General features: G+C 51.2%; 2 protein-coding genes across 2 annotated transcripts; one reads left to right on the top strand and one right to left on the bottom strand.

Moving 5' to 3' along the window:
- The first annotated feature begins 360 nt into the window (after positions 1 to 360).
- Positions 361 to 14,293, top strand: LOC150062451 (chymotrypsin-like elastase family member 2A). Its single transcript, XM_090333904.1, has 8 exons — positions 361 to 400; positions 600 to 688; positions 2,390 to 2,487; positions 4,428 to 4,556; positions 5,021 to 5,157; positions 5,847 to 5,992; positions 7,179 to 7,331; positions 14,276 to 14,293. The coding sequence occupies exons 1-8, from the start codon at positions 361 to 363 to the stop codon at positions 14,291 to 14,293; spliced, it is 810 nt and encodes a 269-aa protein (XP_090190030.1).
- Positions 14,294 to 15,605: 1,312 nt separating this feature from the next.
- Positions 15,606 to 25,511, bottom strand: Casp9 (caspase 9). The gene is made up of 9 exons (XM_090335764.1): positions 25,207 to 25,511; positions 22,271 to 22,667; positions 21,328 to 21,362; positions 19,262 to 19,438; positions 18,800 to 18,889; positions 18,269 to 18,416; positions 16,853 to 17,032; positions 16,392 to 16,501; positions 15,606 to 15,778 (listed from the first exon to the last, which is right to left on the bottom strand). The coding sequence occupies exons 1-9, from the start codon at positions 25,336 to 25,338 to the stop codon at positions 15,689 to 15,691; spliced, it is 1,359 nt and encodes a 452-aa protein (XP_090191890.1). The 5' UTR covers positions 25,339 to 25,511; the 3' UTR covers positions 15,606 to 15,688.
- Between the last annotated feature and the right edge of the window lie 292 nt (positions 25,512 to 25,803).

The following is a 25,803-nucleotide window of genomic DNA, read 5'->3' as shown; positions in this document are numbered from 1 at the left end:
TCAGGGACAACAGCCAGGCCCTGAGTTCAAGCCTTAACCTTTTGTTTTATCTTTCTAATGCTTATTAAATTGATAATTTAAGGACCAACAACGGATATTTTTCTTTCCACCCACACTGTAATCTCCTGAAAGCAAGCAGAACCTATATTTCAATATCTATCTTTGGCATCTCTCTCAAAGTATTTCCAGATTAACAAACAGGTGGAAGGAAATGGAAAAACAATATTTGGACAACACACCTTTATTCCATCAGAGTTTGAGAAAATCTCCATCTTGTGTGTTCTTCGTGTATCTAAGGCTGATAAGCCTGCTCATAAAACCTGGGCTGAGCCATCCTTCTACAACCCCATGCCAACAACCATGATCAGGTACCTATTGCTTTCTGCATTGGTGGCTGGAGGTGAGTCCTGTCGTCCAGAGAATCTGTTTCCCATCCTCTGGTCCAAAGAAGTACAGCGAGGGGCAAGAGGGCTTTGATCTCTTGGGGTCCTTCTAGAATAAGGAATTCCATGCTGGTTGGGGAGGTGGCAACTGTAGTTTTCATTTCTTGCGTCACGACCTCCACACCCATGATCCTTCCTTTCTTTCTCTCCCCACAGCCATCAGCTATGGGCTTGCCGCTTCCCTAGCCAACCTGGGTAGGGTGGTTGGCGGCCAGGAAGCAGCACCCAACAGCTGGCCCTGGCAGGTGAGTCAGCCACCTGTCCATCCTCCCTCCCTACTCCCACCCATTTCTCATCACTCCTCTGTGGGATCTGCTAGGTTGGGAAAGATGGGAAAGTTGGAAGCAGTGGCAACCTCAGGAATTAAATCCCTTCTCTGCTTCAATAAGCTTCTGCCCTCCCTGACACTCAGATTCATGTCCATTCTTTTTTTTTTTTTTTTTTTTTTTTCCAGTCCTGGGCTTGAGCTCAGGGCCTGAGCCCTGTCCTTGGACTTTCTCAAAGCTAGAGCTCTACTACTAGAGCTGCAGCACCACTTCTGGCTTTTTTTCTGAGTATGTGGTACTGAGGAATGGAACCCAGGTCTTCGTGCACGCTAAGCAAGCACTCTACCACTAGGCCAAACTCCCGGCCCTCATGTCTGTTCTTAATGTTATAGCCAATCAGATGCTTGCTTACAGATAGAGTTATTCCAATGAACCATTCATCATGTCTATGCAAATATTCCTTGCTTCAATGAGCCTATCGGTGTTGTTCATGCAAATTAACCCCTATCTGTAGGTAAGTCAATGCTAGCAGTCAAAACGTGTCTCCTTACCTTGATATACAGTAATCCTTTGGTATTCTCTGGTATTTGGCCCCAAGGAGGAGGCAACAAGTGGAGAGTTCAGCACTGTGTCATGGAGGCTTTGATTCCACTGAAGCCATTCTGCCTTCCAACAAATATAAATATAAAGCTCTCATTCTGTCATTAAGTATATTAACTTTTCTCTCACTTTTGGGGTACCATTTTTCTTTTCTCTTCCCGCTCCCTCCTCCTCCCTGCTTCCTTGCTTGCTTGCTTTCCTGGTACTAGGCTTGTACTCAGAGCTTTGCACTTGTTCAGCCTGCATGCTCTGTTGATGCTCTACCACTTGAGCTGTACCCCCAGTCCAGGTTGTTTTGTTGTTGTTGGTGGTGGTCACAGGGCTTAAACTCTGGGCATGGGTGGTGTCCCTGAGTTCTTCAGCTCAAGGCTAGCACTCTACCTGTTGAGCAACAGTGCCACTTCTGGTTGTCTGGTGGTTAACTGGAAATAAGTCTTGCAAACTTTCATGCCCAGGCTGGCTTTGAACCTTGATCCTCAAATCTCAGCCTCCTGAGTAGCTAAGATTATAGGCATGAGCCACTGGTACCCAGCCAGTTTTTGTTTTTGTTTTTGGGGGGGTGGTTGTGATTATTTTGGAGATGGAATCATGTAGATTTCTGTATGCCCTGGCTGGCCTCAAATCTTGATTCTCTAGATCCCAGCCTCTTGAGAAGCAAAGATTACAGGCATGAGCCACCACCAGGCTGAACACCATTTGCGTTTTAGGGAAGGCATATTTTCACAAAATTAATAACAAGGAAACACTAACCAATCACATAGTAATTTAAATACAACTGATGATAACTCAAGATTGACTGAGCGCTTCACCCCACCTATGGAGCTGTACCATGCATGCTGGGAATTTTTTCTTAACCACCCTTGGTCAAAACTACTAGTTTAAAAATCAGTGACTAAATAAAGCAGGTTTGCTGTAATCATCGTGATATCAAGATTAAAATACTGGGTGGGACGGACATAAGGTGGGGGCCTAGCAGCTAGGAAAGTGGACTGGCCATTGAGAAAAGAGTGAGATTGGGAGGTGTGGGTGTATTTCAAGAGTTGGCTTCCAGCTCCCAGCATACCTGTGATTCTTCCCCAGATCTCCCTGCAGTATACCTCCAGCGGCAAGTGGTACCACACCTGTGGAGGCTTTCTGGTAGCCACAAACTGGGTGGCAACAGCTGCCCACTGCATCAGGTAACTGCTTTTCCCTGGCCACCTCCTGCCCAGACCTCATCTCCCACAGTGTCTGAACCATAAAGGAATCTTGCAAACAGCCACTCACCTGGCGGAGACACAAATGTCAGTCAATCTATGACTTCATGTAGGTTAGCTCATTCATGGTATGGATTGAGTACCCTGAACCCTGAGCTGGGAGGGGAAAGCTCAGCTCCTGCCCTTGAAGGGAATACCAGATGATCTGCCAGAGCTTGGACTTGTGTTCATTTGACAACCTAGGTGACTTTTCCAATACTATCTCCAGCAAAAACAGAATAATAGACATAACAATATAACAGAGTTCAGTATGGACTAAATGAGATCTGGCACTCCAGGGCTAGGCATATAATAAGGGTAATTTAAGCATATATATTCATCCAAAAAGCCCATAAGGGCTGGGTGCCAGTGGCTTCTGCCTGTAATCCTATCTACTCAGGAGGCTAAGATCTAAGGATTGTGGTTCAAAGCCAGCTTGGGCATGAAAGTCAGTGAGACTCTTATCTCCAATTAACCACTAGAGAACCAGAAGTGGTGCTGTAGCTCAAATGGTAGAGCACTAATCTTGGCCTGAAGAGCTCAGGGACAGCACCCAGGCCCAGAGTTCAAGCCCCATGACCAACCAAAAAGAAAAAAAGGCAAGAACAAGGCATGCACTAGTCCCTCGTCCTCCTCCCTCTCTGGGACTCCAGGTTGTCTCCATCTGGAATGCCTCCCTTGGTTCTGTTGGGTCTGCTGCACACACTCCCTGCTGACAGTGGGCCTGTCTCCCACCTGCTATTTAAGATGTATGAGTGTGCTTTGGGGAGGGTAAGAATGGAGGCCTGGAGCCAGGTGTCCCAGTTCTGAATGCTCTCTGAACTCTCGATGGGCCTTGGTTTCCCCATATAGAAGTGAGAGATGAGGGGAGAAATTAGAAAATGCTGTGCCTGCCGACAGCGGCTTACACCTTAATCCAAGCTACTCAGAAGGCTGGGACTCAAAGTCAGCTGGGGCAGACAAATGTTTTTTTTTTCTTTTTTTTTTTTGCCAGTCCTGGGCTTGAGCTCAGGGCCTGAGCACTGTCCTTGGACTTTCTCAAGGCTAGAGCTCTACCACTTGAGCCTCAGCACCACTTCTGGCTTTTTATTTTTTTTCTATGTATGTGGTACCAAGGAATTGAACCCGGGTCTTCATGCATGCTAGGCAAGCACTCTACCACTAGGCTAAACTCCCAGCCCTGGGGTAGACAAATCTAAGAGACTCTTATATCCCATTAACCAGCAAGAGCTGGGAATGGAGACATGGTTCAAGTGGTAAAGCACTAGTCTTGAGCATAAAAGCTATGCAAGAGCTCGAGACCCTGAATACAAGCCTCGTTCCTAGCACCAAAACAAAAAGCCCTACAGGGCAAATAAATCCAGTTTCTCCCATTTCCTCCATAAATAACAGAGTTTGCATTAGGACAAGTTTTTGTTTGTATCTGCCAGTTCTGGGGTCTGAACTCAAAGGCCTCACGTTTTTCCCTTAGCTTCTTGCTACATTGGCACTTCTGGCTTTTTGGTGGTTAATTGGTGATAAGAGACTCTTGATTTATCTTCTCAGGCTAGTTTTGAACCACAGTGCTCAGACCTCAGCCTCCTGAGTCGTTAGAATTATAGATGTGAGCCACCAGCACCCGGCTATATTAATACAACTTTTATTACATATTACAGCTTGGAATCAGTGCTGGATAGCTAGGATGGTTATAGTTTCAGTTTTATTATTCATGTCATAACTAACTGGATGCCCTAGGGAAGAAAACGCCCCCAAGACCTACTAGACACCCACATAGCAGTGGCTTGCTCGTCCCTTCTCCCATGTTATGTGTTGGGGTATCCTTGCCTGCAGGGGTGGGGGGTGGTGAAAAGAGGGTACTGACCTCTCCATGTGGCCCCTCCCAGCAACTCCAAGACCTATCGTGTGGTGCTGGGCCGGCATAGCCTGTCCACCCAGGAATCCGGCTCGCTGACCATACAGGTCTCCAAGAGCATAGTGCACGAGAAGTGGGACCCTGAAAAGCTCTCCCAAGGGTATGTTCTGTCCTATGCACTATGGGGTGAAGAGGGTAGGGGCACTGAAGGGGCTCAATCCCCCCCTCTTTGTTCCTGCCTTCCTTCTGAAGGGAAAGTAGGAAGCTTTCATCTCCACAGTCGGAACCAGCCCTAGAGTCACCTGGGTGGGGTGCCCTGGGGAAGGAAGAGGAGGAGAGACCGTGGAACACCTGGGCCTCCTTCCAGTTATACCTGCAGGTCCCTGTAGACTCCAGGCTTTCCCTGGACCCGTGTCCAGTCTACGATGAGGGGACACAGGGGTACAGATGCAGACCTTAAGACATGGCGTAGGACAGTCTCTCCCTGTCCCCTCTCAACAAGCTCTGCCCAGCCCACCCATGTTATCCGGTGGGATGGCCTCGGATAAGTCGCCCACAATGAGAGATGACGGGGTGGGACAGGGGAGTCCGCGCTCCTCACACTCTACCTCTTTCCCAATCCAGCAACGACATTGCCCTGCTCAAACTGGCCAGCCGTGTCACCCTGTCTAACAAGATCCAGCTGGCCCAGCTCCCACCAGCCGGCACCATCCTCGCCAACAACTACCCCTGCTACGTCACAGGCTGGGGCAGGTTGCAGAGTAAGTGCGGGCGCTCTCACCCTCTCACTGCTGAGTCCGCCTGGCCTCCAGTCTCAGCTCTTCCACGGTTAGCTGTGTGACCGCTGCTGGGCCGGTTTCCTCGTCTGTACAATAGAGATGGTAACCGTACGTGCATCACAGGTTGCTGAGAGACTGGAAGAGGTGTCCACGGGAAACATTAAACTAAGGCACATGGAGCCAGATGCCCGTGGCTCCCATCAGTAATCCTAGCCACTCACAAGACTGAGATCTGAGGACTGAAGTTCAAAGCCAGCCCAGGTAGTCAAATCCCAGAGACTCTTATCTCCAGTTACCAACAAAAAGCCAGAAGTAGAAGAGTAGGTCCCGTGCTAAGGGAGAGCCATCAGCCTCTGAGTTCAAGCCCGAGTCATGCATCAAGAAAGGTGAGAAGCCGAGCACTGGTGACTCACGCCTCTAATCCTAGCTACTCAGGAGGCAGAGATCTAGGGATTGTGGTTCAAAGCCAGCTGGGGCAGGAAAGTCCATGGGACCCTTACCTCCAATCAATCATGAGAAAACTGGAAGTGGAGCTGTGGTAGAGCACTAGCCTTGAGCAAAACAATTGCCCCCCCCCCCCACACACACAAAAGAGGGTGCTGGACAGAGAAAGTTCAGTAGGTGTAGTACTTTATTTTTCCCTCCAATGCCTTCTCTTTGGTCTCACCCAGCCGGAGGCGCCAGTCCTGACACCCTGCAGCAGGGCCTGTTACTCGTTGTAGACTTCGCCACGTGCTCAAAAGCTAGCTGGTGGGGCAGCTCTGTGAAGACCAACATGGTCTGCGCCGGGGGCGACGGCGTGACCTCCAGCTGCAATGTGAGTACACAAAGTCAGGGGCTCCCTCTAGGCCAAAATGCAACTACATCAGGGTCCTGACACCCAGCCTCTCACCTCTGGGCAGCAATTTTGAGAATAGCTCTGGAGATTTCAGAACTGGACCTTTATCCTTGTAGTCTGGGGTGGTGGAAGGCAACAAGGGGGCCGGGGGATTGTGGGAGATGTCTTGAGATGTCCCTGTAGTGTCCACCTGATTTCATTGCTGGGAAGTCCTTCCTAAGCTCTCACCATGATCTTTCCTCACTGCCATCCCTTCTACATTAAGGAGAGAGGAGATGTTCTCTGGGCTAAAGCCTTTCTGAGATGACTTCCAGACTAGTTGTGGAATTAATCCCATCAACAGCCCGAGTCCCCTCACACAAGCTGCCACAAAAGTCTCTCTGGAGACGGTTTCTTAACCAAAAGAACTTGCTATGAGGACCAGAGGGTTGGAGAGAGGCTCTGCGATGGAGTGGAGAGGTCACCAAATAGCAATCAACTGCACCCCCCACCCTTCTGAGCAACTGTACCCCATCCCTCTGCCCATGCAGCATTCCAGGAAGGCCCTTGGTGGTGGGAGGATGCAGCTGGGTGGCAGCCTTCCTGGCATTGCAGTCTCCACCCCTTCCTTTGCCTGTCCCACCTTGGGCAAAGCCATATGCTCTGCACAAATTGAGGTTTCAGTATATCCCATTTCTGCCTCTCCTGTGGACCAGGTTTCCTCAGGACACTGCTCATGGCTTTTGGGTGCATGAAGCAAGATAAGGATAAGAAGGTGCTAGGCTCAGGACTGGGAGATTGGCCAAATGGTGGGATGCTTCCCTAGCATGCACGAAGACCCGGGTTCTACTCTTTGCTACCACACACATAGAAAAGGCCAGAAGTGTGGCTGTGGCTCAAGTAGTAGAGCTCTAGCCTTGAGAAAGCCCAAGGACAGTGCTCAGGCCCTGAGTTCAAGCCCCAGGTCTAGTAAAAAGAAAAAGAAAAAGAAGTGCTAAGCTCAATCAGGACAGGGTACCCAGGAGAAATGGTAGCTCTAGTGGTAGTGCCCACCACAGGGCCAGTCCAGAGGACATGGTGACCCACGTAGAATGCTAGGCATACCCTGAGAAGCAGGGCTCCAGTGATCCCCCCCTTTCCTCCCCCCCGGCATCCCATCCCTCACCCCCAGCTCTTGCTTCCTCAGGGTGACTCTGGTGGGCCACTGAACTGCCAGGCAGCCAATGGCCAGTGGCAAGTGCATGGCGTGGTGAGCTTCGGGTCCTCACTGGGTTGCAACTACCCCCGCAAGCCTTCTGTCTTCACCCGGGTGTCCAACTACATCAGCTGGATCAATTCGGTAAGAACCAGAGCAGGCCCAGGACCCACACGAACACTGTGCCTGCTGCAGTGTAGAGCAACCTTCCTCTACCTGGGCAGAGGAGTTATACACCTAGACACCCTCTGCTAGGCACCCTCCCTGGGACCCCGTGTTTTTCTGTGGGTGAAACTAAATGGAAAGGGATACAGAAGGTAGCTTGTCCAAGGAGGTCCAACACAAAGGGCATTAAGAGTGGGCCCTGGGGGCCGCGAGTGTGGCCTAGTGGTAAAGTGCTTGCCTAGCATGCATGCACGAAGCCCTGGGTTTGATTCTACATACACAGAAATAGCTGGAAGTAGTGCTGTGGCTCAAATGGTAAAGTGCTAGCCTTGAGAAAGCTGAAGGACAGGGTCCAGATCCTGAGTTCAAGCCCCAGGTCTTTCCCAGTGTCCATGGCTCACACCTGTAATCCCAGCTACTCAGGAGGCTGAGATCTGAGGATTGTGTTTTGAAGCCAGCCCAGGCAGGAAAATACATGAGACTTATCTCCAATTAACCACACACACAAAAAAAGGAAGTGGCCCGGTGGCGCCAGTGGTAGAGAGCTAGCCTCGAGCACTAAAGCTCAGGGACAGGGCCAAGGCCCTGAGTTCAAGCCTTATGACCAAAAGAGAGAGAGAGAGACAGAGACAGAGATGAGACAGAGATAGTAGGTTTGTATGATTTGTGGGTATGTCATTTTTGCTTATCCCTGTGGAAGCCGGGAGCCTATAGACCAGTGCTACAAAGGTCATTTTTGTCTCCGAAGTTTAGGCCCGGTGACTCATCCCCTCCTCAGCCATCATTATTAGAAATTAGTTCTCCTGGTGAGTCTCCCAAGCTATCCTGCAGCAGCATCAACCCCTCCTGAACTTTGTTCTTTTCAATTTTATCTGAGCAGTTCCATATAAATGGGGCTGTAGTGGTCTCCCTGTGATTGCGTCCCCAGAAAGCCAACCCCTGTGAGTCTCCACATCAGCCTAATTCCTGTCACACGCACCCCAATTAACTACTTTTTTGTTGTTGGTGGTGGTTATGGGGCTTGAACTCAGGGCCTGGGTGCTGGCCCTGAGCAAAACTAGAGACTTCCTAAAAATAATTAACATTTAGAAAGAACTGCGGTTATGATTCAGATTTTGAGAATGCCAGCCTGGCAAGCACGAAATCCTGAGTTCAAACCCCAGTACTGACAAAATATTTCAATCTCAGCACTCAGAAGGCTGAGGCAAGGAGGCCCAGGGGTTCAAGGCCAGCCCAGGCTATCAAAGGCATTCCAAGGAGGCCTTAGGAGGCCATCTGGGCTACAGAGTGGGCCTCTGTCTCCAAAAACATACATAATACAAATGTTGAAGGTTATTGGTACCAGTATGCAGGCATTGTGGGTACAGAGGGGACCTGGGACCTAGCCCAGGTGCCAGGAGGGAAGAGGACACAGTGTAAAATGGGACGGTCTTAAACCACCCCAGCGCTGCACTGGCCGGGCTTGGTCACCTTGGCAAGCAGGGAAGGCAGTGTTTGTACCTGGGTCCAGGGCGGGAGGGAGGCTGCTCTCATCGCATCAAGTTTCATTAAATTAAATCATCACCCTGTTCCAAAAGCAGACAGGAAATGGCAGCCACGAGCATGTGGCCACGAGGGGCCCCAGGACAGGAATGTCAGCAGGTGGCTGCTTCCTGCTCCCCTCATTTGCCCTGGCTATCTGCGTGCCTTTGTGCCAACCAAGTGGTCACAGCCCAAGATCCCGAAAGTGTGGTGGACAAAAAGGGACAATCAAGAAAGAGAGATGCCAGTCATTCGTGGTTCAAAACAACAACTGGGAGAGCCATGATGGAATCCTGGCAGAAGGAAAGTGGGAGCTCAGCCTTGGAAAGCTCCAGCATTGAAAAGGAGCCTGGCTGGTTGGGTAGAAGGATGGCAGACAGATTCTTGGCTCCTGTGAGTCATGGAACAGCTGGGCTTGCAATCGAGGTCAGACCCCTGGTTTCGGGCTGGGACAACTGTCCTGCCTGGCATGTCAGCTGTTCCCAGCCACATGCTGGCACATCAGAGCAGGCCAGTCAGTGGGGACAGCAGGGAAGCAACGTATGCAGCAGGAGGCGCTGTGTTCAAGGGAGGGGAGTGGGGCAACACAGCAGGCAGGCAGCCAGCTCCCCATTGGTAGATGTTGGGGGCGGGGCAACACAGGTGCCAGGCAGGCAGCCAGCTCCCCATTGGTAGATGTTGGGGGCCGAGGAGCCCCATGTCTAATAACTTTCTGCGGAGACAAGGCAAGGAGCAAGAGGCAGGGCGCAAGACTTGATTACCATTGGTTACAGATGTGTTATTGTTTATCACTCTCTGCTGGGATCTAGAGTGAGGGGACATTAGCTGGAGGGACTTCCTCAGGAGGGGTTTTTTAGAGAGAGATTTTCCTGCCTTGCTGAAGCTGTGTGGAGTCTCTGTTCGTGCTCCAGGGAAGGAGGGCTGAGTGCGGGAGGACAGTGGGCTTGGACTTGGACTCGTCGAGGTGTGTTTTTCCACATTCCCCCCTAGAGAGTGAAGGACCCCAATATGCTGGCACCCAACGTGGGGCACAAAAGAGACATGAAAGGGGCACGACTGTGAGTTGAGCCGAGCAAGAGATACATGGAGGAAAGACTGAAAAACCAGAGAAACGTGAAAGGCACAAAGAAAAAGAAAAAGGAGGGACTGAAGGGCCAGGAAAACCTGAAGGGAAAATGCAGGCTGAAGTTGCTCACAGGGGGGGAAGAAAGACAGGGAGGAAGACAAGGAGAAAGAGAGGGACAAAGAGAAAAAGAAAAAAGGTGGTAAACAAGAGAAAGGGAAGCAACTATCTGCAAAAGTCAAAGAAGTAAGAAAAACCAGAGAAACCTGAAAGGAAAATACAAAGAAAAACCCATAAAGGCAAAAGAGAAAAAGAAAAACCCATAAAGGTAAAAGAAAAAACCAAAAAACTCCCAAAGCTAAGGAGAAAAAAGACAAAGAAGCTGCAGCTGTGTCAAAGCGGAGAGGCAAACACAGCAGAAGCAGCTAGGTGTTTTAACAGTAAAAGATTTTAACAGATCATTCCCAGTCCTCCAAAGCGCAGGTCACTTCGGCATGGTGGGGAAACTGAGGAACTTCGAGGAGTCTCTGACAGGAGCAGTATAAGGGCGAGGCAATAAGGGGTTTTAGAATAGAACCAAAATGGGTTCAGACCGGAACGACCGATATTAATTTTGTGCAAGTAGCATGCTAAACAATAGATAAATTTATACTTGAAAAACAAAGGCAACTGGGTAAATCTAAGTCTAAACTATGTGGCAACTTATACGGGAGTAAGCAGTTTAAGAACAGGTGAAAAGCGCAGAGACGCTTGGAAAAATACTTGAGAAAGAACTAAGTGGTAGTGATTTAGAAAGCCTGTGCCTGGGTACAGAATTGCAAAATAGGGAGCCGCTGCCCATATTGAAAACAGGCTAAAGCTTTTTAGGGTCCCTGGCAAAATATAGAGACAACGCCCCTGAATCAGCATGAAGAAGTTACAGAAAATGGATCTTTGCCCATAACCCCCTTAAAATGAAGGGACCAGAGTCATTTTTGGAAGGTGAGATAGGACAGTAGTTTAAAACAAAAGGCGGGGCAGGGGATTGGAAGACTCTTCTAATTCTTCCATTGCTTTGCTATTCCCTATGATAGTTTGCTTGTGTGATAGTCTTTGTTTTTTCTATTGGTTTCAATCTCTAATTATTAGTAATGTTGTTTTCTTAGTTAACATTGGAATGCTTCCCTGTTTTCTCTGGCTGTTGTCAGAGCTTTCCCATTTGTCAGTAAAAGAGACTTTGGTATTTTCCTGGCCAGGGTGGTGGCCATGCCACACCTGTAGCTGCTGTTACTGCCGCGAGTATTGCCCTTGCCACTGCGGTTCCTACAGAGAATGCTTTGAATAAGCCATTGATCAGCATGTGAGGACTGGAATTGTTATGTGCACAAATGACACATATTCTAACTTTGGGTGATTGGTTAAGACTGTTTGCCTACAAAGTCAACGCAGAAAGTGAATGCTAATGCGACAGGCATCTGCTCCCATGGAAATAGGTGCATCCCCTCAGGTCTGATTTGCTTAAATGGATGGCTGGTAGTCAAGGACGGGCAAGTCCCAGCTGTGAGCCTATCAACCTAAGACAGCCAAGTAAAAAGAACTGGGTGATCCCATGACGGGTAAGAAGACTAGCGAGCTTGGAGACGCCTAAGACAGGCACAGTCTATCTGATATGGTGGTAGCCCCACATATCCTAGGTTTTGTCTTTTTTCTAAAATACAGGGGAGATGTTGGGGGCCGAGTAACCCCATGTCTAATAACTTTCTGCTGAGACAAGGCAGGGCGCAAGACTTGGTTACGATTGGTTACAAATGTGTTATTGTTGATCACTCTCTGCTGGGACCTAGAGTGGGGGGATATTAGCAGGAGGGACTTCCTCGGGAGGGGGGTTTGGAGAGAGTTTTCCTGCCTTGATGAAGCCGCGTGGCGTCTCTGTTCATGCTCCCGGGAAGGAAGGCTGAGTGCGGGAGGACAGTGGGCCCTCTCCTCTCGCGGCTTGGACTCGTTGGGGTGTGTTCTTCCCCATCCCCCCTAGAGAGGGACTGGGGACGAAGGACCCCGACAGGTAGAGGCTGCACTACAGCTGCACAGAGGCCAAAGGAAGCTTGCAGTGGCCCCAGCCAGGGCACGAGTACCCTGTGTATATACATGGCTCTGGGGGGACACAACTCCTGCCCTGCTCAGCCTAGGCAGGTGAGGAGCCAAGGCCAGGAAGCTGCCATGAGATCTGCTCAGGGAGGAGTTGGAAGGCCCGGGGCAAGCCTGTCCATACACATCCATGGGTCAGAGTGCCACATGAGCCTTCAGCTTTCACTAGCTTTGTTTGTTTGTTCAGAAGATAATACATGTCTTTGTGAAACGACTAAAAGAGTAGAAAAGTAGACCAGGGGTTTGGCCTAGTGGTTAAAGTGCTTGCCTAGCATGCACAAAGAGCCGGGTTCGATTCCTCGGTACCACATACATAGAAAACAGCTGGAAGTGGTGCTGAGGCTCAAGTGGTAGAGCTCTAGCCTTGAGAAAGCCCAAGGACAGTGCTCAGGCCCTGAGTTCAAGCCCAGGACTGGCAAAAAAAGTGTATCAATTACAAAAGTAGAGGTTTCAGCTGAGCACTTATGGCTCACAAGCCTCGCTGCTTAGGAGGCTGAGATCCCAGAATCTCCATTCAAAGCCACACTACGCAGGAAAATCCATGAGACTCTTATCTCCAATTAGCCACCAGAAAACTGGAAGTGATGCTATGGCTCAAAGTGGTAGAGTGCTAGCCTTGACCAAAAGTGTTCAGGGATAGTGCCCAAGCCCAGAATTCAAGCCCCACAACTGACAAAAAAAAAGGTCTGTTATTCCATTCTGCAACATGAATAGCTCTGAGTGTAGTCTTCTGGTCTTCATGGCCATATAAAACAATACCTCTGTGAAGAAGTGGCACAAGCCTTTAATCCAGCTACCCAGGAGGCAGAGATCAGGGGGTTATGTTCAAATAAGTTCACAAGACCACCTCAACCAACAGCCAGGTTCAGTGGTGCAGGCCTATTAACTCGCTGTGAGGAAAGCCCCAAGGCTGGTGCTGTGGCTCTCGGCAGTCATCCCAGCTCACTGGGAAAGCCAAGGCTTAAAGTGAGACCCGACCCTGAAAATAACCAGAGCAAAAAGTCTGGAGGCATGGCTCAAATGGTACAGCACCTCTCTTCTAGGGGTGAGGCCCTGAGTTTAGTACCCAGTACTGCCCCCCACCCTCAAAAAAAGGACCAAAGAAAGCTCCTATGTAGTCTTCTAATCAAACAAGGAGTTTACTTCCAATCCACAACTTTCTCAGGCAACCCAGAATTCCACTCTGTATAGCAGTCTGTATCTTTGCCACTCTGGCCCAAACAGTTCTGTGGTTTCTTCATGTAGGAGGGTTCTATGGTTTCTTTGGTAAACCATGAGGGCTGCCTCTGTCTGCCCCTAGTTTGTACTCTTATGTCACCGCAGTAACCCATGGACACATGCTCACATCCTGGCCTGCATTGTAGATGTACATTCAGCAGACTTGCTGCTCCAAATCGGCCTGTTAAAATGTGGGAGTGGGGGCCAGGAGTTTGGTCTAGCGATAAGAGTGCTTGCCTAGGGGCTGGGAGTTTGGCCTAGTGGTTAAAGTGCTTGCCTAGCATGCATGAAGACCCAGGTTCAATTCTTCAGCACCACATACATAGAAAAAAGCCGGAAATAGTGCTGAGGCTCAAGTGGTAGAGCTCTAGCCTTGAGAAAGTCCAAGGACAGTGCTCAGGCCCTGGGCTCAAGCCCAAGACTGGCAAAAAAAAAAAAAAAAAAAAAAAAAGAGTGCTTGCCTAGCATGCACGAAGACCCGGGTTCAATTCCTAGGTACCATATACATAAAAAACCGGAAGTAGTGTTGAGGCTCAAGCGGTAGAGCTCTAGCCTTGAGAAAGTCCAAGGACAGTGCTCAGGCCCTGAGTTCAAGCCCCAGGATTGGCAAAAAAAAAAAAAGTGGAAAGGGCTGCGAGTGGGACTGAGTGGTCCCAGCATGTGTTTTGCAAGTGAGAGAGTGTGGGTTTGATCCCCCGCACTCATCTGAAAGCAAACTACAGTTCCTCTGACTGTGGCCTCAGAAACAGCAGCAGGAAACTTAAAATCTCATCCATCTCATCCATTTGCCACTGACCAAACACCCAAACAGGGCTCCAGGCTAAGGAAGACCCCAGGTCAATGCAAAGGTGGGATCACATTTTTCTAGAACTCCTGTGACACACTGAGCTGAGTGCTGCCAAAAGGGACCGAGGCAGGAACTGAAGCAGGAGTGTGTTCCATGCAGCTCTACCAAGAGGATTAACCCATTGCTTGCTTGTATGTATGTGTCCTGCAGGTGATCGCAAATAACTAACCAAGGAAGACTCTGAGACCAGCAGACTTGGAAAGGCGCAGGAGGGAAATAACAATAAAGTAACCAGCAATTCCATGGATCTCCTCTTGATGAGTCTTCTTAACAGGAAATCAGCCCCAGCCTGGGCAGTCTCCATCCTTGGGCAGCTTTCCCTGCAGTCTGGAACAAAGCCCACAGGGAAGACACATAGGGGTAGGGGCTGGGATCATGGAGACCCAGGCTTGGGCCTGGCATCCTCCACTGAATCAGTGTGTTACCCTGGACCTGGAAAAGAGGTCAAAATCTCTGAGCTTCATGTCCTATGCTGCATGAACAAAGAAGTGGAGGGCGGGGGCAGGAGGAGAAGAAAGCCAGGTGCCAGTGGCTCATGCCTGTTACCCTAGCTCTTCAGGAAAGAGACCTGCAATCTAAGAATTGTAGTTTGAAGCCAATCCAGGCAGGAAAGTCCACAAGGCTCTTATTTCCAATGAAACAGTAAAATACTGGAAGCAGAGCTGTGGCTCAAGTGATAGAAGACCAGCATCCAGGCCCTAAGTTTAAAAGAAAAACATCACATACTGGGGCCAGTGTGGCCTAGTGGTAGAGTTCTTGCCTTGCATTCATGAAGCCCGGGGTTCAATTCCTTAGTACCACATATACAGAAGAAGCCAGAAATGGCACTGTGGCTCAAGTGGCAGAGTGCCACCCTTAAGCAAAAAGCTCAGAGTCAGTGCCTGGGCACTGAGTTTAAGCCAAAGGTCTGGCAAAAAAAAAAAAAAAAAAAAAAGAGCTGAGTGTGGTGGCTCACGCCTGAAATCCTTGCTACTCAGGAGGCTGAGATCTGAGGATTGCAGTTCATGAGACTCATCTCCATTTAACCACCAGAAAACAAGAAGGGCACTGTGGCCCAAGGGGTAGGGCTGTGGCCTTGAGCCAAAGAGCTCAAGGACAATGCCAACAACAACAAAAAATTCACATACACACACGCGCGCCTCTAGTATTTGGAAGAACAAAGCAGGAGCAAAATGGAGTAAAACAGGCAACAAAAAAAAAAATCCAGAATCACTTCAGATTTATTATTTCAAATAATTTGAGAAAGGGAAAGTTAAACACCTTTGAAACTGCATTGGGAATCCCAGCTGTTCAGGACTGCGGTGCGGTTGCTGGTTTGTCAGCAGGAAGGTGGTTCTCTGCGGACACAGCTCCCACGCCGGAGGGGAGTGTGCACAGGGCATCCACGGTGGTGGCTGCGTTCCACACCTCTAACCCCAGCTGGGAAGCTCAAGACACTTCTGCAGCCAGGAGGGAGGGCATGGACCCCACAAGCTACAAGATCACTAACGCTGAATAGTCTCAGCTTCCCAGAACAGGAAAGTTTCTGAGATGAACAAGGCAGGATGAGTGGTCCCAGGCTGGTTAAGTTTTGAAGAAAAGTTTTTTCCGGAGGAAATTGAAACAACCTGGAATCTGTTTGTAAATCCCTCGCTCTGAAACAGCATTTGCGACCTGCAAGCACAACAACAGAGGGGCTAGAGTTCAAACTTCCTCCCAGAAGCAAGTAATGAGAGAGAGAGCGGACCACTAAATGTGCCCTTTAAAAAACAGTTTTAGGAGCCAGGAGTTTGGCCTAGTGGTAGAGTGCTTGCCTAGCATACACCAAGACCCGGGTTCAATTCCTCAGTACCACATACATAGAAAAAAAGCCGGAAGTGGTGCTGGGGCTCAAGTGGTAGAGCTCTAGCCTTGAGAAAGTCCAAGGACAGTGCTCAGGCCCTGAGTTCAAGCCCAGGACTGGCAAAAAAAAAAAAAGTTATAGTGGGGCATAGTGGCTCACACTTGTAATCCTAGCTACTCAAAAGGCTGAGATTTGAGGATCAAAGTTCAAAGCCAGCTCGGGCACAAAAAGGACGAGACTCCAATTAACCTCTAGAAAATAGGAAGTGGGGCTGTGGCTCAAGGGTGGGGCGGTAGCCTTGAGCTGAAGAGCTCAGGGACAGTGCCCAGGCCCAAAGTTCAAGCCCCCATTCCCCCCCCCCAAAAAAAAAACCAGCTTTAGCAGGGCACCGGTGGCTCACAACTGCAATCCTAACTACATCCCCTGGGGAGGATGGGGACTCACCCTGAGCAGGAGGGACTGCAGGTCTTCAGAGCGAGCCCACTGCTCCAGGACGCTATCCAGTGTCTCTATGTACCACGAGCCTCTCTCGGTGTTCCTCCAGGAGACAAAACCTTCAAGAGGAGAACACTGACCGCTGGAGAGCCGCCCCGGGAGAGCTCGGGACCTGATTCACACTCCAGACTTTAGCTGGGGCTCCCATTTTACCAGCCAAGGAGCCACAGCTCTCACCCAAAGCAAAAGGGAAGTCGTTCCTTCCTTCTTTCCTACCCGGGAGACAGGTGAGCCAGGGCAGAGGGAGGGGAGGCAGAGGAGGCACACGTGCCAAGCGTTGGGACTCCCTAAACTGCACTGCCCACTCCCTGAAAGAGGCTGCCAGGGGAGACTGCGGGCTCAGGCAAGGAAGCCAAGGGGCACAGCAGGACGTGACAGGAGCTGCCTGGAGGGCGGCTGCAGGAGCTTACCGGGGAAGGTGGAGTAGGACACGAGGATGTCACTGGGAGTGGGCAAACTTGACACAGCATCCAGCTGGTCCAACGTCCTCACGTCCTCCCGGAATGGGGCAGCATCAGGCTCAGGGCTGCCGCTGCACCCCCTGTCCTTGGGAGAACTGAGGTCCACCTCAAAGCCATGATCCTTCTGCTCTGTGAGAGGCAGAAACCAACATGTGACACTGCAAAACGGGGTTTTCTCTAATAAAGAAGAGGCCTTCCCATGAGTGCTACCAAATGCTCGAAGGAAAATTAACACCAATCCTTAAAACTTTCCCAGTTAAAGAGGAAGGAATACTTCCTAACTGGTCCTCGACAGACACTCATACTACAGTAAAATTTAGCTACAGTGGCCAGGAGTGTAGCCTAGTGGCAAAGTGTTCACCTAGCATGATGAAGCCCTGGGTTCCACTCCTCAGTACCACAGACATAGTAAATGCCAAAAATGGTGCTGTGGCTCAAGGGTAGAGCTCTAGCCTTGAGAAAGCCCAAAGGACAGTGCTCAGGCCTTGAGCTCAAGCCCCAGGAATGGAAAAAAAAAATTATTTTTATTTATTTATTTATGTTATTTTGTGGGTCATGGGGCTTGAATTTGGCCTGGGTGCTGTCCCTGAGCTCTTTAGCTCAAGACCACGCTCCTACCCCTGAAGTCACAGCCCCACTTCCCTTTTTTTTTTTAAATTTTTATTTATTTATTTATTTTTGCCAGTCCTGGGCTTGGGCTCAGGGCCTAAGCACTGTTCTTGGACTTTCTCAAGGCTAGAGCTCTACCACTTGAGCCTCAGCACCATTTCCAGCTTTTTTCTATGTATGTGGTACTGAGGAATCGAACCCAGATCTTTGTGCATGCTAGGCAAGCACTCTACCACTAGGCCAAACTCCTGGTCCCCCACTTCCATTTTCTAGTGATTAATTGGAGATAAGAATCTCGTTGTTTTTTTGTGCCTGGGCTGGGTTTTGGGTTTGAACCTCCATCCTCAGATCTCAGCCTCCTCGTAGCTAGGATTAAAGCCTGTGTGGCTTTGAGAGACTCTCCAATGAACCAGTAAAAAGCCACAAGTGTGGCTCAAGTAGCAGAGAACCAGCCTTGAACAAAAAAGACAAGTGAGACTATGAGGCCTGAGGTCAGGCCTCAGTTTTGGCATAAGTGTATATGTACATGTGGACGGGGACGGATGGACGGACACACACACACACACACACACACACACACACACACACACACACACATATTCTCTAAGTTGAAGTTGCCAGGGACAACAAGCCCATAATGCCACTGCACAGCTGACAAGGCCAGGCCTGCTTTCGCTAGGTGGAGAGGGGCTGTCATATGACAGTGAGGTGAGTTAGTGGGTACAGAGGAGGTTGGGGGGGCTGAGAGCCACTTACCCCCACCGCAGGCCTGGATGAAGAAGAGTTTAGGCTTTCCGCGCAGGCCAGGGCAGTGGGTCCCATTGAAGATGTTCACAATCTTCTCCACGGACACAGTCTGTCCATCTGTGCCATAGACAGCACCAGGGAACTGCCGGTGGCTGGCCTGAAAGCCCAACAGCCCAGGTTATACAAGGAGACCCAGGACAGGAAGCCAGCCTCCTGTCCAGAGGCATCATGGGAGCCAAGCTGTCAGAAGGCCCTGGGCAGGGCCCTGTACATGTGACACAGGGCAGGACATGGGGCAGGGACAGCTGACAATGCCTATGTGCATAGCGCTGGGGGAGCTCAGTGAGCAGATCTGGCCTCTCCAGACCTGTCCTCTGCAGTGAGGCAGAAAGCCAGACAGGGCCTGAGGAAACAGCAGGAGGCGGAGAGGACCCCACAGCCACACCATGGTCTTAAGGAGGTATGGACTCCTGGGTACCCTCCCAGGGCAGCAGACCAGGGCCAGGGGAAGGGTAGGGGCGGGGGGAGGCAGACTCCTACCTGACAGCCATGAGATAGGATGACCACCACACAGCAGTCCAGAGCGCGGTGGTCCCGCTGCGCCAGCTCCATCAATGCCTGGACCATTTGCTAGGAAAGGTGACAGAGGGGCTGCCACCCTGAGGCCTTACACAGCCCCTAGGGGCCAGCCTCTAAGTCACCATCATCAGAATCATCGTAAAAGCACTGCTCTCAGGGAAAGGTATGTGTCTGGGCATAGTGTTCATCTAATCCCAACAACCCCATCAGGGAAACTGAGGCACAGGAGGTCACAGCAGGCAGTACAGAGCCAGTCCTCACACCCTCCTTCACTGGTCTGCTGCCTGAACCTGGAACCGCTGGGCCAGGTGGGCTCCCCCAGTGCTCCAGATGTGAAGGCTTTTGGGAGAGCCAGCCTGCTTTCGGGTCCTTGGAGGCCTTGGCCCATCCGCCTGCCATGTCCCAGGTGGACAGGGACTGTACCTTGGCAGGCAGGTCGCACTTGACCTCCACAGCAAAGTGCAGCTGGCGGAAGCGGTGCTGCAGCCTCTCACAGTCCACATGGGAGCCGGTGCGAGGGCGGTGCCCCGAGGCAGGACTGAAGTTGACGTTGTTGACAATGAGACAGTGGCCACAGGGGTCCGCGTCCAGGACGTATGCCTGTGCGAGTAGACACACTGTAAACAAGAGGAGAGGAGGGCTTCGCCGCACTCCTCAGGTTCTGGCTCTCTCCTGCCAGAGTCTAGAAAGATGGGGCAGGAGACAGAGGTCTGCCTCCTACTACCGGTCCCAACAGGTCCAAGAGCCCATGTGGTGGCTGGGTGAATGCCAGCGGCCCAGCTTCTCTGGAGAGTGCTGCATCCTGTCACAGCATTCAGCAGTGGAGCCACTGGCTTAAAAATCCAACGTCCAAAGTCAGGCACCAATGGCTCATGCCTGTAATCCTAGCTACGGAGAAGTCTGAGATCTGAGGATCTCAGTTTGAAGTGAGGGATGTGCATGGGATTCTTACCTACACTTAACCACCAAAAGAAGCCACGAGTGGAATTGTGCTCAAGGGGTAGAGTGCGAGCCTTGAGTAAAAAGCAGCTCAGGAGGCTGAGTGCTGGTGGCTCACGCCTGTAATCCTACCTACTCCTACTGAGATCTGAGGATCCTAGTTCAAAGCCAGCCAAGCAGGAAAATCTGTGAGACTCTTATCCCTAAGTAACCACCAGAAAATCAAAGTGGTAGAATGCTAGCCTTGAGCAAAACAGCTCAGGGACAGCACCCAGACCCCAAGTTCAAGTCCCATGACCAAGGGGCGGGGGAAGCTGAGGCCAAGGGTTTGGCCTAGTGGTAGAGTGCTTGCCTAGCATACACGAAGACCCAGGTTCGATTGCTTGGTACCATATATAGAGAAAAAGCCAGAAGTGGGGCTGTGGCTCAAGTGGTAGAGAGCTAGCCTTGAGAAAGACCAAGGACAGTGCTCAGGCCCTAGTTCAAGCCTCAGGACTGGCAAAAAAAAAAAACAAAAACCTCAGGGACAACATCCAGGCTTTGTGTTCAAGCCCCATTGAAAAAATGAGGGAAGGAGAGGAGAGAGAAAGAGACAGAAAGGAAATAGAGAGGAGGGAGGGAGGGAGGGAGGGAGGGAGAGAGAGACAGAGAGAGAGACAGAGAGAGACAGAAAGAGAGAGAGAGAGGGAGGGAGGGAGAGAGAAAGAGAGAGAGAGAGAGAAAGAGAGAGAGAGAGAGAGAGAGAGAGAGAGAGAGAGAGAGAGAGAGAAGAGAGAGAGAGAGAGAGAAAGAGAGAGAGAGAGAGCGAGAGAGCCTGATAAGCCAGCAGAGTGGCCTCAGCTGGCAAGAGCATGGTGATCTTGCATGGCCGGCCTCCAGAGCATGTGGGTCTGGCAGGCCTGGTCCCCAGGTCAGGCCCTAGGCTTCCTCGCAGAGGCCTGTTCTTGTTGTGGTTCTTGACACTCTATATATTCCCTTTGACAAGAGGGAGACCACGTAGGACGTTTTGGTTTTTTATTGGTGGTGGGACTTCAACTCTGGGCCTGAGCACTGTCCCTGAGCTCTTCTACTCAAGGCTACTCTACCACATTGAGCCACAGCACCACTTCCCGTTTTCTGGTGGTTAACTGGAGATAAGAGCCTCACAGACTTTCTTGCCCAGGAGGGCTTTGAACTGCGATCCTCAGATCTCAACCTCCTGAGTAGCTAGGACTACAGGCGTGAGCCACCAGTGCCTGGCTGAGGATGTGGTTTTGTCCCCAGGTCCGTTGGGGAGCACGGGTGAGATGGCGCAGGGTGGGAGGATCCTAGGTGAGTTGGTTTGGAGTGGATGGCACAGCTAAGCCAATGCCCCTGACCTCCCAGTTGAAGAAGGGTGAGGAGGAAGCTATCTACACCAGCAAGCCTGCATGGGGTCACACCATAGAGGGGGCCACACCCCATTCCTCAGCCAGGCAGGGTTCCCTCTACTTCCTGCAGCTTCAGGGAAGGGAACGGGGAAGAGAGGGTCAAGCCCAGAGCCACTGGCCTCCAATCACACAAAGACTCACCAAATCCGTGTTTCCTTGCAACCGCTCCTGAGCACCTGGCAACACAGAAAAACGGAAATGTGAATGTCATGGTGTCCCTGGGAAAGACCAAGGGATTATGACAACCCCAACATGACCGAGGCTCAGGATCTTGAGGACCCTAGGCTCTGCTGGTGCGAATCAGTAGCACAGGCCGATGGAGAATGGTCCAGAAATTTCCAACAGTTAAAAACACACTCATCCTCTGAACCATTTCTAAAAGAAATGGATGCCTAGGGATATGGCCATAAAAAGAGCTGTCCGGATGCTCATTGAGGCTGGGGTCCGTAGCTCAAGTGGTAGAATGCTTGCCAGCTATGTATTGAGTTCAAACCCAGAACAACTGAGAGATGGAATGAGAAGAGGAGGGAAGAAAGGAGGGAAAGGGAGAGAGGGAGAGAGAGAGAGAAAGAGGGGGGGAGAAGAAAGAGAGAGATAAAGGAAAGAAGAGGAAAAAGAAAAAGAAAGGGAGAGGGGTTGGGAGCCTATAATTCTAGCTTCTCAAGGAAGCTGAGATCTGAGGATTGTAGTTCAAAGCCAGCACAGGCAGGAAAGTCCATGAAACCCTCATCTCCAGTTAACCACCAGATAACTGGAAGTGGCACTATGGCTCAAAGTAGCAGAGCATTAGCCTTGAGCAAAAAAAGTTCACAGACAATGCCCAGGCCAAGTTCAAGCCACATGACCAACAAAAGTGAAAAAGGGAGGGAGGGAGGGAGAAAATGGACTTGTGTTCGAACTATGCTCAAATGCCCCCAAAATAGGCCTTTGCTGGGAAGGAAGGGTGGTCATGGAGACACGTGCAATCCCAGCACTCAGGAGGATTTTCAGTTCCAGTTCACTCCTGAAGGCCTACTATAGTTAACTTCCAGTTAACTTCTGGCTGTACCCCTGGTTACCCACCAACCAATGTCCCAACACTCACAGAAATCACGGAATCCTCCAGAACCTATGTCCACTGGCCTGGGCGGTTCTGGTCTGAGAACCTCTGGCCTGAGCTGAGCTGGCATGAGCCCCTCAGGCCCCAGCACCACGGGGCTGGGCTTGCCTGGGGCTGGCTGCCCCAGATCCCGTTTTGTTACTCTCGGTTCCTCTGCTTTGCCACCAGTTGGTCCCAGGATCACAGGCACCAGGTCCAGGGGTCTGATGGCCTCAGGGTCCGGTGACACCGCCTGCCGACTCCTTCGCAGGAACGAGGCCAGTGTGTCCTGGCCTGTGTCCTCTAAGCAGGAGATGAACAGAGGAAGGGCCTGCTTTCCTCGGGTCTCCAAATCTGTAACCAGCTGCCTGGCCTGGTCCCGCCGGCTCCCGGAGCCTGCCCGCTGTAGGGAAAGATCAGACTCTCCTGACTCAGCTACTTCTGCACCTAGCCTATGCTTCCAGGTGGCCAGAAATAGACCTGCGGGTACACTGCACGTGGGTCTGCAGGGCCCCTTTCACTATGCTTATTTATCCATGAGTATCTCAGGGCATCTACTGCATACCCAGCACTGTACTCACAAAAATCTTGCAGCAAACAGGGCTGTGAGTTCTATGACTAGCACAAGAAGGAAAAGAGGGAAAGGAAAGAGTTTTAAGAAGGAAGTGACGGAGTCAGCTCTGCCTCCAAAAGAAAAGAAACTGCGCCGGGAGTTTGGCCTAGCGGTAGAGTGCTTGCCTAGCATGCACGAAGACTTGGGTTTGATTCCTCGGTACCACATACATAGAAAAAAAATGCCAGAAGTGGTGCTGTGGCTCAAGTGGTAGAGCTCTAGCCTTGAGAAAACCTAAGAACAAAGCTCAGGCCCTGAGCTCAAGCCCAGGACTGGCAAAAAAAAAAAAAAAAAAAAAAAAAGAAACAGAAACAGAAGCACGTTCCCATTCCCCACATGAGGAAAACAATGGACAGGAGGACGCTATGGCCAGGTCAGGAGGCAGGGTCAGAAGGAAGGACGCAAAGCTGAGAATGACAAGACAAAGAATGCAGAGAACATGAACACTGACTGTATGCCCAGGAGGTAAACAAATGGCCTGAGGTGTCAGCCATCAGAGTAGGGGCCATTGAGGAAGATGGCGCAGGAGGAAGTACTCGGGTATCTGCTGCCTGTTCCTGGAGAGCCCACTCTGAACAAATTCAGGCTCTACGGATTTCATGTGCAACCTCTCCAGAACTTTCCCTGAAGATGGAGATACTCTGAACTGAGGGTAGCTGTCCATCACATGTGGCCACTGAGCATGTGGGAACACGAAGGAAATGGAGTTTTTCATTGTACTTCATTTTATTTTTGGTTTGGGGGCTTGAACTCAGCATCTACTCTGAGTTGACTGAAGTCTATCACTTAAGCCTTCTCTCCATCCATTTTTGTTCTATTTTTCATCCAGATTGGGTCTCTTTTTTTTTTTTTTCCCAAACTGATCTTGAGATTTCATAACCATTCCTGGCTAGTTTGTTCAGATGAGGTCTTGCTATTTTTTCCCCTTAGCTGGCCTCACGCTGCAATCATCACAATCTTTATCTTCCTAGATTATGGGCTTCCATCATCCTGACCAGCATATTTTGTTAGGAGCCTGAGATATAGCTCAAGCATAGTGTGCTTGTCTAGCATGCATGATGCCCTAAAATCAAACCTCAGTACTGAAAAAAAAAAATCTTGCTAACGTTTTTTCTTTTGCTTGTTCTGGGGCTTGAACCTAAGGGCTTAGGTTCTGTCCCTGAGCCTTTTTGTGCTCAAGGCTAGTGCTCCTACCATTTGAACCTCAGCACCACTTCCAGCTTTTTCTGAGTAGTTTATTGGAGATAAGAGTCTCGCAGACTTTTCTGCTGGGCTGGCTTCGAACCTCAATCCAAGGATATCAGCCTCCTGAGTAGCTAAGATTACAGGTGTTCACCACAGGAGCTGGGGTTGTTGCTAACAAGTCAGAGAAGGAGACAAGGAAATCAAGATGTCCAGCCTCTTTTTAATTGTGAAATACCTGGTAACCCTAGGATGGCATCTGACCACCCTGGGTTGGAGAAGGGAACCCGGCAGTGGAGCCCATTACAGCACATGCCTCTGGGACCTCCCAGGGCGGGAGGACTGTGAACCCTTCCAGGGGACTTTCAGGGATTACAGTGTAAACCACTTCCATGTCTCCATATAGAAAGCATCCCAGACTCCTTTATTATTATTAATAATAATTAATCACTTCCTCATTGGGCCAGGCCACTCCCACATGGATGGATAGATGGATGAATGGAGAAGCTGGAGCCCCCAGGCTAAGGGCAAAGGCCTTCAGCCTGATCCTCAGGGGAGGAGATAATCTGGGTCTTCACAGACCTGGGGTAAGGTAAGAGTCTGGTAGTTTAAAGATCTTAAAGTGCTTTAAAACAAGGCCTAGTGCATGAAGAACTGTGTTCGATCCCTAAGTGGTGCTGAGGCTCAAGGGGAAGAACTCTAGCCTTGAGAAAGCCCAAGGGCAGGGCCCAGGCCCTGAGTTCAAGCCCAGGACTGGCAAAAAAAAAAGTCTTCACGCGGGGTGGTGGCTTCTCGTCTGTAATCCCAGCTACTCCCCAAACCAGAAAGATCTCCATTAGGGGCCAAACCAGGCAAAATCAGCCAGAGTCCCAGGCGTGCGAGCTCCCACACTGCGGTTCCCAGAGAGGGGCGGGTAGGGACTGTGCAGCGCCGGAGGGGCGCGCGAAGGCTCCGGCAATCCTCACCCCAGGCCAGGACGTCTGCGCGCCGAGCCGGAGACCCGGGGCCGGGGAGGAGGAGAGGACCAAGGGGGTAGATGGCGGAGGGGGGAGACGGAGGGAGGTACGCGGGGGGCAGGGCCCGGGAGCCGGGGGCGGAAGGGGGCCGTGCAGGGTCGGGAGAGGAGGCCGCGCGCAGCGGGACGCACCTGGATGTCCTCGATCATGTCGGGCGTGAAGAGCTCGCGACTCAGCAGGGCGTCCCAGAGCGAGGCCACCTGCAGCTCGCCCACCAGGCGCACCCGGCAGCGCCGGAGGAGCTGCCGGTCCCCTTCGTCCATGGCCCGCAGGCGGCTGCGCCCCGTATTCCGTCCGCTTCCGGGCCTCTGGCACGCCCTGCCCGTTCCTCAGGTCCTGCCTCAAGTTCCACGCCCACCCGACACCGCCAGCGCCCCAGGTCCGCCCTCTGCATCACCCCTGTGCCCCGATCCCTCCCAAGGAACCTTCGGGCCCCAGCGGCCCTGACCCCCAGCCGTAACTCAGCTAGAGGACCCGCCGCGTCACGGCCCCGCCCCTCCGGACTGCCCCGCCCCTTCGCCCTGGAGGACCCGCCCCCTCCAGACTGCCCCGCCCTTCACCCTGGAGGAGCGTGAAGGACACGCCCCCTCCGGACTGCCCCGCCCCTTCGCCCTGAAGGAGCGTGGAGGACACGCCCCCTCCGGACTGCCCCGCCCCTTCGCCCTGGAGGAGCCTGAAGGACACGCCCCTCCACGCCGCCACGCCCTCCACGCTGCCACGCCTCCATG

Source organism: Megascapheus bottae, chromosome 6 (genome assembly GCF_031878675.1).
Source record: "Megascapheus bottae isolate mThoBot1 chromosome 6, mThoBot2.hap1, whole genome shotgun sequence".
Lineage (NCBI taxonomy): Eukaryota > Metazoa > Chordata > Mammalia > Rodentia > Geomyidae > Megascapheus > Megascapheus bottae.
This window is presented reverse-complemented; position numbering and strand designations above follow the sequence as displayed.

What these genes read in the sequence shown, in the direction of transcription:
- LOC150062451 (XM_090333904.1), top strand. Translation starts at nt 361, where the DNA reads ATGATCAGGTACCTATTGCTTTCTGCATTGGTGGCTGGAG. An exon ending in AGGCTGGGGCAGGTTGCAGA is followed by an intron (nt 5,158 to 5,846) that starts GTAAGTGCGGGC and finishes GGTCTCACCCAG; the next exon opens with CCGGAGGCGCCAGTCCTGAC. An exon ending in GCGTGACCTCCAGCTGCAAT is followed by an intron (nt 5,993 to 7,178) that starts GTGAGTACACAA and finishes TTGCTTCCTCAG; the next exon opens with GGTGACTCTGGTGGGCCACT.
- Casp9 (XM_090335764.1), bottom strand. Translation starts at nt 25,338, where the DNA reads ATGGACGAAGGGGACCGGCAGCTCCTCCGGCGCTGCCGGGTGCGCCTG. An exon ending in TGGAGGATTCCGTGATTTCT is followed by an intron (nt 21,363 to 22,270) that starts GTGAGTGTTGGG and finishes CTGTGTTGCCAG; the next exon opens with GTGCTCAGGAGCGGTTGCAA. An exon ending in CATCCAGGCCTGCGGTGGGG is followed by an intron (nt 17,033 to 18,268) that starts GTAAGTGGCTCT and finishes TGCCTCTCACAG; the next exon opens with AGCAGAAGGATCATGGCTTT.